Source organism: Panthera uncia, chromosome D4, assembly GCF_023721935.1.
Source record: "Panthera uncia isolate 11264 chromosome D4, Puncia_PCG_1.0, whole genome shotgun sequence".
NCBI lineage: Eukaryota > Metazoa > Chordata > Mammalia > Carnivora > Felidae > Panthera > Panthera uncia.
This window is the reverse complement of record NC_064807.1, coordinates 11,219,581-11,232,060: the sequence shown is the minus strand read 5'-3', so window position 1 is coordinate 11,232,060 and position 12,480 is coordinate 11,219,581. Positions and strand designations below refer to the sequence as shown.

Genomic DNA, 12,480 nt, shown 5'->3' with positions numbered 1-12,480 from the left:
AACACTTGAAAGCGATTTATTTCACAGCAGTGGTCTGAAATACATTCAAATTGATGTTATGTTGCATTCTGAGGCTTTCTGCATCCAAGATTCATCACATTTTGTGAGCATCAAAGGGACCGCAGTGAAGAACATATATGGTCCATTCCTTGTAACTAATTTATAAATGAAGACCTCCAGGCCCTGTATACTCCAGATCGCACAGCTAATCACAGATCCAATAGGAGTCTCCTCTTCCTCAAGCCAGTTCTCTTCCAATTCCCTATGCAACCAATAACTAGGATTCGACACCATGCATAAAATTAAATGGCACTTGAAATTGTGTAACGGAGGTGGATTTTTTATTTTATGTAATTAAAAACTTTTTTTTTTGACATTTATTTATTTTTTAAGAGAGAAACAGAGAGCACAGGCAGGGGAGAGGCAGATAGGGAGGGAAACACAGAATCAGAAGCAGGCTCCAGGCTCTGAGCTGTCAGCACAGAGCCTGACACGGGGCTTGAACCCATGAACTGTGAGATCATGACCTGAGCCAAAGTTGGACACAAAAGACTGAGGCACCCAGGAGTCCCTAATTTTATTGAATTTTAATGTAAAAAGTTTTTAAAACTCTGCTGGTTTATGTTACTGTTACGTATGTTTGGGACCACCTGGGAATGGGAGTCTACTTTTTCAGTTGAAAACTTATGAAATCTCAGGAAAAGACCCAGTATTTCTGATGAAAATCCAGTGTCTGAATGTGTTCTCAGTGTAAAATATATGCTGGAATTTAGAAGATTTGGTCTGAAGAAAAAATAGATATAAAATATATCATTAAGTTCTCATGTGGCTGTTGAAATAATATTTTTGATGTATTAGGTAAAACGTGGCTACTATAAAATTTAAAATGATGTAAGTGCCTCTCACTGTATTTTCTATCAAACAGTGCTGTTCTAAAGGAGTAAATTGCCACACTTGTATATGTTAACCTGAAATTCTAGAAAATGGAAACACAGGCAAAAATACAAGCTATTTGCTTGATGTGAAGAAGAAATTATAGAAGGAACAGGTGGCAAAGGATCATACAGACACATGATAAGAATCTCCAAACTGTGTAAAAATGTCCAAGATACAAAAAAATTCTTTTCCTATTCATGCATTCATTCATTCATTCATTCAATTGTGGAGAGAGAGAGAGGGGGAGAGAGCACGAGTGAGATGTGAGCAGGGAGAGGGGCAGAAGTAGAGAGAGAAAATCTCAAGCAGGCTCCACACTCAGTACAAAGCCCGATGTGGGGCTCGATCCCACACCCCAGGGATCATAACCTGAGCCGAAATCAAGCGTCGGATGCTCAACCAAATTGAGCCACCCACACGCCCCTAATTTTATTTCCAATCAATTGGAGTACAGGATGCCTGCCCCCCCCCAAAAAAGTTACAAAATTACTCTGCTTAAAACTTCACTTATTTGTCAGTTGGCTTGTAATTTACAGACAACCTTGTAAAACAACTGTAAACTAAGAAGGAATACATGGGCCACAGAGCAGCCACTTACACATTTTTAGAAACCTATTTCTTCCACAAATGTGCCACACTTACAAAATGAAAATACCAGCAATTCACAAATTCTTCACATTAAATTTCTAATTCAAGCACTCCCACCACCCCCTTTTTTGGCTTTGGTAATGGATCAGCTATAAGTTTTTAGAACTAATATTATACCACAGCGGGAGATATGCTGATCTGGCAAACAGGGTTCTTAAAAATATTTATGTAAAATATCACATGGCCAAAGGCCCTAAAAAAAAAATCCCTGGAATTCGGCCTTAGGAATAAGGCAATTTATCTGCTCTCCCTCTACATGCTATTCTTTGCGTACAACAGGAGCACGTCTGGGGCGCCTGGGTGGCTCAGTCGGTTAAGCGTCCGACTTCAGCTCAGGTCACGATCTCGCGGTCCGCGAGTTCGAGCCCCGCGTCGGGCTCTGGGCTGATGGCTCAGAGCCTGGAGCCTGCTTCCGATTCTGTGTCTCCCTCTCTCTCTGCCCCTCCCCCGTTCATGCTGTGTCTCTCTCTGTCTCAAAAATAAATAAAAACGTTAAAAAAAAAAGTTAAAAAAAAAACAAAACAGGAGCACATCTACGCGGGTAATACCTCCATGTGTCAGACGACTGATCAAAGATGTCAAAGCAAAATCTACATGGTGGCTCAGAGAGTGAGGCCAGCTTCCAGAAGCCACCGGGCTGCTCAGAGGAAAGGAGGGTTTTTGTTCAGGCGACCCTAAGCCTCCCAGAAGGTCATGCGGGATAATCTCAGCTTTGCTTTCCCGGCTCGCTGAGGATACCTGGGTCCGTGATTGTTTCAGGAGGGTGGCAGACCATGCCGAGGTCATCCCCTGGGACTCATCCTCAGGACTGTGGCCATCTGTAAGGATCATCTCTCCCCAGATTCCCACAGCCCAACTGCCCTGTTTTCCTATTTAAACGCTACACATCCAGGAGAAACATCTATTTATAATGTTTAGGTGAGAAGACCTGGATATACAGGACAGCAATTACACAGATGAAGGAAAAACTACCGTGAATGCCAACAATGGTAATCTCTATTCGTAGGATTATATTCCTTACACTTTTCAAGATTTTGCACACGTTGCAAACTTGAATTATTTATACAGGCCAACATCCCCCCCCCCCTCCGTTTCTTTTTGTATGGGTAGGGGGGAGTGTTAAAAAATAAAGAATCCAGGGGTGCCTCCAGCATCCAACTCTTGATTTTGGCTCAGGTCATAATCTCACAGTTCATGAGTTCAAGCTTCACATCAGGCTCTGTGTTGACAGTGCACAGCCTGCTTGGGATTCTTCTCTCCTTCCCTCTCTGCCCCTCCCCTACTCACACACACACACTCTCTCAAAATAAATAAATAAACTTAAAAAAAAAATAAAGAGTCCATATTACTAAGGTACTTGAACATATTTTGAGTTAACACGCTCCTCTGACCCTAGCACATAATACATTAACACATAATACATAAACTGCTTGTGACATCATTAAACAGAAGTACACTCATAAATGTGCTTTCAAAAGTACCACACTGCTAATCCAAAAAATAGGACCAGTACGAAAACCAGAAATGGGTTCTTTAGGAGAGCAGCCTCCAAAGTAAGACACGCTGAAACTAAACTCTGTTTCGCTGACGTAGGAATGAAATTTAAACCATTGAACTACGTGGTGCATCTACACCTTAATAATACTGCATACAAAATTAAGGCTTTGCATTATAGGAATTTCTAACCCACTCTTCTAATTTGAGTGTGATGTATTCCAAATCATTTCTTACAGGTTTTTGCAAAGTTCAGCAGGGCAGCCAAGTATCACTGAGCATCTACGCGAAAAGGTATTTCTTTACAGGACTGATGAGGTCACCTAGAAGTCATAGAACTCCAGGCAAATGTAGTTACCATTTTCACACAGTTTAACCATTAAACATCAAGAAGGCCACACAGCAGTAACTTGTTATGAACTGTACTTTATTTGGAGAAGAAAGAGACTGGAATTGCCAAGGTCCTGTGGGAAGAGATCCACTAATCACACAGGCTGGTGAAACGCTAGTGACATTCCCTTTAAAGTCAAAAAGTAGGTAAGGATGCCTCCCATCACCTCTGTTATTTGAATACTTTTCTCCAAGTTTTAGCCGAAGCAGTACAAAATTATAAATGACGGGAACTGGAAGATATAATTAACATTATTTGGAAAAACAATAATCAATCCACTTATCAAATCCAGTAGAATTGCCTAGGGGGAAAAAAATCAGAGCCAAAACATAAAGTTCAATAGTTTCCTAGGGCACCTGTGTGGCTCAAACATACGACTCTTGATTTTAGCTCAGGTCATGATCTCACGGTTCATGGGTTTGAGCCCTGTGTCAGGCTCCTTGCTGACAGCATGGCTCCTGCTTGGCATTCTCTCCCTCTCTCACTCTCTTTCTCTGTCTCCTTCTCAAAATAAATAAACATTCTTAGAAAATCAGTGATATCCTTAATCTTGAGAAATAACCCACTAAGAAATATAATGGAGATGAAACTCACATTTATCAAGGAAAAAGACACCAAACAAACAGGAGTACATTTAAAGAGAGGTGAACAGAAGTAACATAAAGTACCATGTCAACTTTAGTGCGGGACACAAGTGAAGACTTGAACTCATGAAATCATGTGCCATCCTTCCCAAGGGGCAAGCTCAATTGTAAAGATGACAATTCTCCCCAAAGAAATACGGAAATGAAACTCAGTTCCCATTACTACCTTGCTGGAGGTTTTCTTTAGAACTTGATAAAATTACTCTAAATTTCCTTTAGAAGAATTGTCCAGAATACTCAATAAATTTGGGGGGCAAGAGGATGAATAACTATTGCACTACCAGATGTCACCCAAATGTGCTCTCAAGCTACAGGAACTGAAACGCGTTTTGTTCTTAGCAGCAAAGTGTTGAAGAATAGTCTAGAACTCAGCATTTGACATTTCAAATCAATGCCAAAAAGATGAATTTTAAATCAGGTCGCTCAACTGGCTGTTCACTTTGGAAACAATAAACTTGATCCCCATCTCTCTTGCCTTACCCAAAAGAAAGTTCAGGTGCAATAACTTTCAAATGTGAAAAAGAAAACCACGGAAGTACTAGAAGAAAATTACAGTACTATTTCTATAATAATGGTGTGGAAAAGGCCTGGCTCAGCACGACAAAGGCCAAATTCATAAGAAAAATGTTATGCGATTTGACAGCATAAAATATCAATCTTCGAGAAAAGTAAAACTACTAAACACAAAACCAAAAGGCAGGCAAATTGAACACAGGGCAGAAAAGGAGTTCATAACCTTAACCAATAAAAATTTCTTGTGAATTAACTTAAAATCTTGCTTTTAGAAACAGGCACGTGACATACGACAATTTATGAAGCAATCATACAAACAGCCAAAATATTCAAACATACCTAAAATCAAATATATGCACATTAAAGCATTCATACAGTGTTTCTGTTATCAACATGTTAAAGATTTTTAAAAAGTGATCACATCAAATGTTTTCCAACAAGCAGGAAACTGGCCAATCTCATTGCTGGTCTAAAATCTAGATAAATACAATTTTGATGGAAACAAATCTGGTCATGTACGTTTAAAAAAACCTATCATTTTTGGGGCGCCTGGGTGGCTCAGTCTGTTGAGCGTCCTGCTTCGGCTCAGGTCATGATCTCACGGTCTGTGAGTTCGAGCCCCGCGTCGGGCTCTGTGCTGACGGCTCGGAGCCCGGAGCCTGCTTGGGATTCTATGTCTCCCCCTCTCTCTGCCCCTCCCCCACTCATGCTCTGTCTCCATCAAAAATAAAATAAACATTAAAAAAACAAAAATAAATTTTAAAAAACCCTATCATTTTGTAACCTCAAATGATTCAGTAATTGCATTTCCAGGAATTTATCCCATGGAAATGACTGGAGATGTTTAAAGCTTATTTAAAGTATTTTATAACACTTAATGGTTAAATTACATTGCCAATACTAGTAATCTGTACTCATTATACTATGCCTGTTAAAAATGCAACCAGTAAAAAAGTTACAGAAAATGTATACATGCCATCTTAGATTTTATTATATATTATTCAAATTATGTGTATATACATATACATATAAATAAATACGTGTGTGTGTTTGTTTGTTTTTTAAGTAAACCCTATACCCAATGTGGGTCTCAAACTCACAACCTCGAGATCTAGGGTCACATGCCCCACTGACAGTCAGCTGGGCACCAACCATCCTAAGTTTTTAAGAAGCAAATTCCAAAGCAGTATGTTTCCTGTGATTCTTTTCTTGTTTTTTGTTGTTGTTGTTGTTGTTACAATGAACTTAAAATACAGCAGAATCTTCGTCCGCACTCCAGATATGACCCTTTGCTACCTCTTCCGCGGCTATATTAATTCCTTCTGGATCTTTCTCAACCACTATCATGAAAACAGTATGAAGAACAGGTCCGATTTAAACAGAACTTGCAATAACCCCTCATCTTTAAGTCAGCTCAACACCAACTCACCAGCTAATTCCTGACACGGCAGGTGGAATCAAAAGGAGCCTCAGAAGGATGTCTACTCCAGTCCCTGGCCCCTACTCCTCCCACTTGATAGGTGAGCTAGCAGAAACTTGGGAGAAGAACTGGCTGAAACACACATTGGCTAAGCAGTGGCAAAAAGAAGAGATGAAACCTGGGTCTTATGTTCCTAGAAACGTGATTGGGTTGCCAGAATCTTAGAGAGAAAGTAAGGAGAAAAAAGGAAACGAATCATATTCCAGTGCTATCGCTGATGGGATTACCTACGGATGTTTTCACAAACACTAAGTTTAAAGACAACAACCTGGGAACACAGGCAACCTTGTGCACTGTTGGCGGGATTCCAAAGCGGTGCGGCCTCTACAGATAACAGTATGAAGGTTCCTCAAGAAATTAACAAGAACTACAGTCAGGTTCAGCCATTCCACTTCTGGGACTGTATCTGATGGGAAAGACAACAGTAGGTCAAAGAGACATCTGCACCGCTGTGTTCAAGAGCAACATTATTCACAATCGCCAAGATGTGGGAACAACCCAAGTATCCATCAACAAATGGATGGACAAAGAAGATATGGTGCACACACACGCAGACACACACACACACACACACACACACACACACACACACAATGGAGTATTATGCACCCATAAAAAGGAGAAATTCTGCCATTTAAGCCAACACAGTGGGACCTTGGGGCATTATGCTAAGTGAAATAAGTTAGGTAAAGACAATACTGTATGATCTCACTTATATGTGGTCTCTAAAAAGAAAGAAACAAAAGAAAAAAAGTCCAAACTCATAGGAAAAAGAGATCAGATTTGCATTTATCAGAGGTAGGGTGGGGGGACGGGGATCCGGATGTAGGTGCTCAAAAGGGACACACTTCCATTTTTAAGGTATAGAAGTACTGGGGAGGTAACATGCAATGTGACTACAGTTAACAATGCCATATGGTATATTTGAAAGTTGTTACAAGAGTATTTACTCAAGGCTTCTTATGACAAGGAAAAGACCAATTTTTTTTCTTCTGCCTGTATCTATAGGAGATGATGGATGTTAACCAAACATCACTGTAACCATGTCACGATATATGTAAGTCAAATAATTATGCACACACCTTAAACGCTGCTGTATGTCAATCAAATCTCAATAAAACTGGGAGGAAAACACAACATCCTGGCCTTGCCACTAACAATATGAGTGGCCCCACCTCAAGGTTACCCAACTGAGAGCAAGGTGAACTTCGAGATTGCTAATATTGTATAGTCCAACACCATTTCCACTGACGTACTACACCTAAACTTACGGCAACACTGAAAACAACATACATTCAGTTCAATCCCGATTTATTGGGCAGCTACTACGGGCAAGATACTGGGATAAATACTAGGGGGAAACTGCATTGGCTTCTATCTATGTCAACAATGTATCAGGGCTGAATTTTACAAACAAGCAAACAGTCCCCAAATGTTGGATATCTGAAACATCAAGCTTTTAACACATTTGTAAAGTTAAAGAACAGTTATTCCATAGGTCCCAGCATAAGATGCCCTATTCTCTGCTGACTTTTTTGAAGACTAGACATGGGGATGGCGGAGTTGGGGTCTTAGTCCTGGCACTGTCATAAATTCATTTTTTTTAACTAAGGTGAAATTCATAGAATATGAAAAAAATTTTTAACATTGATTTTTGAGACAGAGAAAGAAACAAAGCATAAGTGGGGCGGGCGGGGGGGGGGGGGGGGGGGGGGGTTGCAGGGAAAGAAGAAGGCACAGAATCCGAATCAGGCTCCAGGCTCTGAGCTGTCAGCACAGAGCCTGACGTGGGGCTCGAACTCACAAACCGCGAGATCATGACCTGAGCCAAAGTTGAGCGCTTAACTGACTGAGCCACCCAGGCGCCCCAAAACCAACCATTTTCAAGTGAATGATTCAGTGGCACTTAGCACATCACAGTGTGGTACAACCACCAAGTCCATGACCTCTAGGGCTTTTTTGGTGGTACAGCAGGGCATCCCGTGTATGTTCTGTTCCCGGTCCTGACCATTTCCCAATCAAGCCTCTCCCTCCCTCGGGAACATCTGCAGTCATTCAGCATCACGGGGTGACTTGCTCTTCTCCATCATTTAACAAATGCCTATCTAAGCATCTACCAGCTAAGTGAATAGCCACGCCGCTACCTAAGAGACAAAAGTCCATCAATGGAACCATCCATGATCACTGATTAATCACATTTTTTTTTTTTTGATAGCTGGATTTTATTACCTGAATGATGCCCTGCCTCCACTCTCTCATTTCAAACTCCTTTCAGGTTATTTTGCACAGAGCACTCAAAGTGTGTCTGGACCCCAAGCTCACGAAAAGCCAATTCACAGGCTCTCGATGTAGACTTCCCTTCTGCAGGCAGGGTTTATTAGAGCAGCGGCAGCACAGATTTCAAACAATTACAATTACCACGAATACTTACATACTACCTTAGACATTTTCTATGTACTAACTGGAAAACTAAACTGCCCGCATTTTCGGAGGATTTGTTATGGTCTAGACACATGTCTAAGCGCTTTCGATGCATTATTTCCTCTAATCCTTACCACGGTCATAGGAGGGTGGGGCTTGGAGACATTAAGTGACTTGCCCAAAGTCATCCACTATAGACGTAGAGAACCAGAATTAAAAAGATAATCTATTTGACGTAAATACCAGTGCTCTGAGCTGCGAGGCAGCTCCCATGCAGAATTCCCACGGCAGCTGGGATAAACCAAAGCCCCATGGCTTAACCTTCAAAGACATTCCCAGGCAGCACTGTGGAGAAGGAACAGTTTTAGCACCCTGGAAAGACTCAGGTATCCCAATTCTTCATCAAAAGCAGAGGTCCATTTGCAAACATCAGTTTCAATCCACAAAGACATTTTCATTCACCTCTATGAAGAGTGAAAAATGCTCCCAACCTATTCAAGGTCACGTCTCGTCCCCAAGTGCCTATCCAGAACTCCGACCCCCCTCTACCCTAGACTGCTTGTTTTCCTAAATTCTTACCACCCTCCAATATACCCTACCATTTAATCATCATGCATATTATTATTATTATTATTCTGTGCTTGAACGCAAGCTCAGTGACAAGAGGGAGTCTTTGTTTTGTGCAGTGTCCCCCGTGCTTAGAGACACAATGGCCTAAACCACAGTTGGAGCACATTCCTCTTCCTTACAAAAGTAGATGATGGGATCTATTCAAAACACTTTCTAGCATTTCACCAAAAACTGCTAAATGCTGCTAAATATTTCGCACATTTGAATAGAGACGTTGACACGTCTATAAGTGAATTCAACAGTTACATCACGGAGGAGAAAGCCGTAATTACAGAATAATAGAACGATCACTGACAGATGGAAAGGGGTTTTCTTGTTGTTACAGCTCACGGACCGGGATCATAGGAAGAGTTCAGCGAGTTAGCACGGCTGACAGGCGATCCGAGCACGTAAGCTCAGCCATGATTCCTCAACTCTTAGGCACAGAGTTGGGGAGCAGTGGGGTGGGAAGGGGCGGGTAATGAAAGAAGCATATTTAATTTCAAACCCTGATCTTTGTAATAGAAGTTACTACATGGAAAAGGTTTTAAAAGCCCATTATTTCTATAAGGGAAACTACACAAAATAGCGTGATAAACGGGTATGGCGGAGCATGTGTTAATAATGTAAAAATTTTCACTTATTTAACACTTTACTAGGTACCAGGCGCTATTTTGAGGCCTTGGTGTACGTTATCTAATGTGCTTACCTTCACAACCACTTTGTGAGGTAGATATTGGTATTATTTTATAGATCATGAAACGGAGGCTCAGAGAGGTTGTCTAGCCTACTTGGGAACACACAGCTCTTGAGTGAAGGAGCGGAGATCAAATCTAGGTTAGCGGTGCTCAGCACAGTTATTTTGTCCCCCAGGTGCTATCTGGCCATGCCTGGAGACTTTTTTTTGTTGTTACCACTGGACAGAAGGTGCTGCTGGTATCTGGCCAGGTAGGAATGCTTCTAAATATCCTACCATGCAAAGCACAGCCTCACCACAAAGAAGTATCTGGCCTAGGAGGTCAACGGCGACAAGGCTGACAAACGTAGTTCTGGAGTGAAAACTTTTAACCGCTGCACACAAAGTTCGAGAAACACCATCTTTGACGCAAGGAGAGAAAGGAGGCAAACGAACTGTGACACACCAGCTAAATGCAGCCACACACCAGCTTAGCAAAGAAGGAGGCGTGTTTCCCGACAACACCTGAAACAAAGCACAACAAACCTGCGGCTTCAAACTACACAAACGTACTCCTTCCCACCTCCGCAGCCCAGGAGTCCAAAACCAGTACTCCTGGGCTGAAATCAAAGTGTCAGCGGCCGTAGTCCCTCGGAAGGCTCCATGGGAGAAGCTGGCCCTTGCTTCCTCCAGCTTCTGGTTGCTTCTAGCAGTGGCACTCACTGGCTGGTGGCCGCATCACTTCGGTCTCTGCCTTCGACTTCACCTTCTCCTCTCCGTGTCTATGTATCATCTGCTCAGTCTGTGTCGCTATGTGTCATCCCCCCGCCTCTCTTATTAGGAACACTGGGATGGCATTAGGAACACAGGGATAATAATCCAGGATAGTCTGCTCATCTCAAAATCCTTAAATGGATCACCTCTGAAAAGATTCTTTTATTTTCTAAATAACACACATTCCAGAGACGAGGACGCGGGTCTCTTTGAGAGCGATTTTTCAGCTCAGGACAAGGGGGTGACAACACGTCCGCTGACCCCTGAGGGACCTCAGGTCATTTGCCCAAGGACCAATGGCTAATAAGGGGTGGAGGTGAAATTCGAACCCAGCTGTCTCTGCCTCTGAAGCTCATGTTCTTCTTTATATCACTCTACCTACAAAGACCAAAGAAAAGATCTTAAACCAGCAGGTCCCAAGCTCTGAGTGGGAACCAATGCAAAGAAACTTAAAAACATCGACAGGTGCTTTAAGCACTGCCAATAAAAATCACGAAAGCACAGATTTCCATGATGCGAGAGTCTTGAGAATGTTTGCATCCATTATATCCTCGACATAATTTAGCGCACATCTCTTATCCCCAAGGAGCTACCTTCTTATCCAAAGAATTACTTGTAATCCTTACAGAAAATGGCCTACGGCTTTCTTCCTGAGTCTTGCTTGAGTGATATGCAACTGATTATGGCTTTACCTGCACATGCATCTTCAGGATCTGCACGTTATTATGGGTTGAAATCCCAAGCTTACTGAGATAGAAAGGCAATGCCAACCAAGAGAAGGATATGGTGGGTCTACAGGGGGTCAGTGCTGGAATTTTCAGAACCCCATAAAACTTGTGACATTAAGAATACCGGGTATGCAGCCGGCGAAAAGAATAGAGTACGGATATCTACTACAACGTGGGTGAGTCTTGCAAACGTACGCTAAGCCAAAGAAGCCAGACCCAAGAGGACCCGTATTGCATGATTCCACTTCGACGAAATACCCAGAACAGTTAAATCCACAGAAACAAAAAGCAGATTAGTTGCCCAGGGCTACACGGAGCAGGTACTAGGCAATGGCTACTTAGTGACAGGTGGTTTTATTTGGGAGGGATGGCAATGTCTCAGAATTAGACAGTGGCGGTCGCCTCTGTTTTTCACTTTAAAATGGTGACATTTTAGGTCGCATGAATCTCACCTCCATAAAAATCAAAATAAATCAGTGGAGGCCTCTATGCTAAGCAAACTTAGCATAGAGTAGACAACCCACTTCTTTACAATGTAGTATTAAATCATATTCTGGTTCAGATCTGAGGGTACTAGGACCTGGCCGGGAAACAAGGGTTTATTTCATACGATCCTGGACAGGGTCCATCTACTATGACTCTACCTTTTGGACTGTGACAAGGAGGAGGCTTAAAGAGCTGGAAGTCCTACAAACTCAAAGCCACTTTTTAATTTTCGCTAATAACCTAAGATACGCGCGCTGTTAAAAAAAAAAAATAGCCATATCATGCCAACATTGAAAGTTACTTAACACCACGGAGAAAAGCGTTACCTCCCACTCCCCTAACCTAAGGTGCCTGCTTGCATTTTCCCAGGAGATCATCAAATGGAAGGTGCTCAGCGAACTCCGGAGGACATTTCAAATATCAGGCATTATTAGTAGGAGGGTGAACACTGATGACCGTTCAGAAGCCAGCGTGAAGTAAAACGTGGCCTCTCGTGTGCATTGGGAAGCAGTAATCACTAACCAATGAAATTGGCGGTCTATTACTGTATAATCAACAGACAGTAATTACACAACCGTCAACAGCTGCAGTTTCGATGTGATAATAACCAGATAGGACACACCAGAGAATGTGCATGTCGGAGATAAGATTCCCTCCTCCTGAAGCAAGCATATCGCCTA

General features: G+C 42.1%; 1 protein-coding gene across 12 annotated transcripts in view; it reads right to left on the bottom strand.

Annotated features, from left to right (window-relative positions):
* PIP5K1B (phosphatidylinositol-4-phosphate 5-kinase type 1 beta) overlaps positions 1-12,480 on the bottom strand; it is a 315,659-nt gene that overhangs the window by 257,169 nt on the left and 46,010 nt on the right. For 3 of the 12 annotated variants that reach the window (XM_049633363.1, XM_049633382.1, XM_049633249.1), the window contains exon 1: positions 3,437-3,512. The exons of 6 other annotated variants lie outside the window; for them this stretch is intronic. Coding sequence is in view for 4 of the 6 variants with exons in the window: in XM_049633249.1 (XP_049489206.1) it covers positions 3,437-3,458 (22 nt within the window). In the remaining 2 variants the exon portion in view is untranslated. Of the gene's footprint in view, positions 1-3,436; positions 3,528-12,480 lie in introns of those variants that run through there. 3 more of the 12 variants (XM_049633348.1, XM_049633297.1, XM_049633255.1) reach the window with 3 other exon arrangements.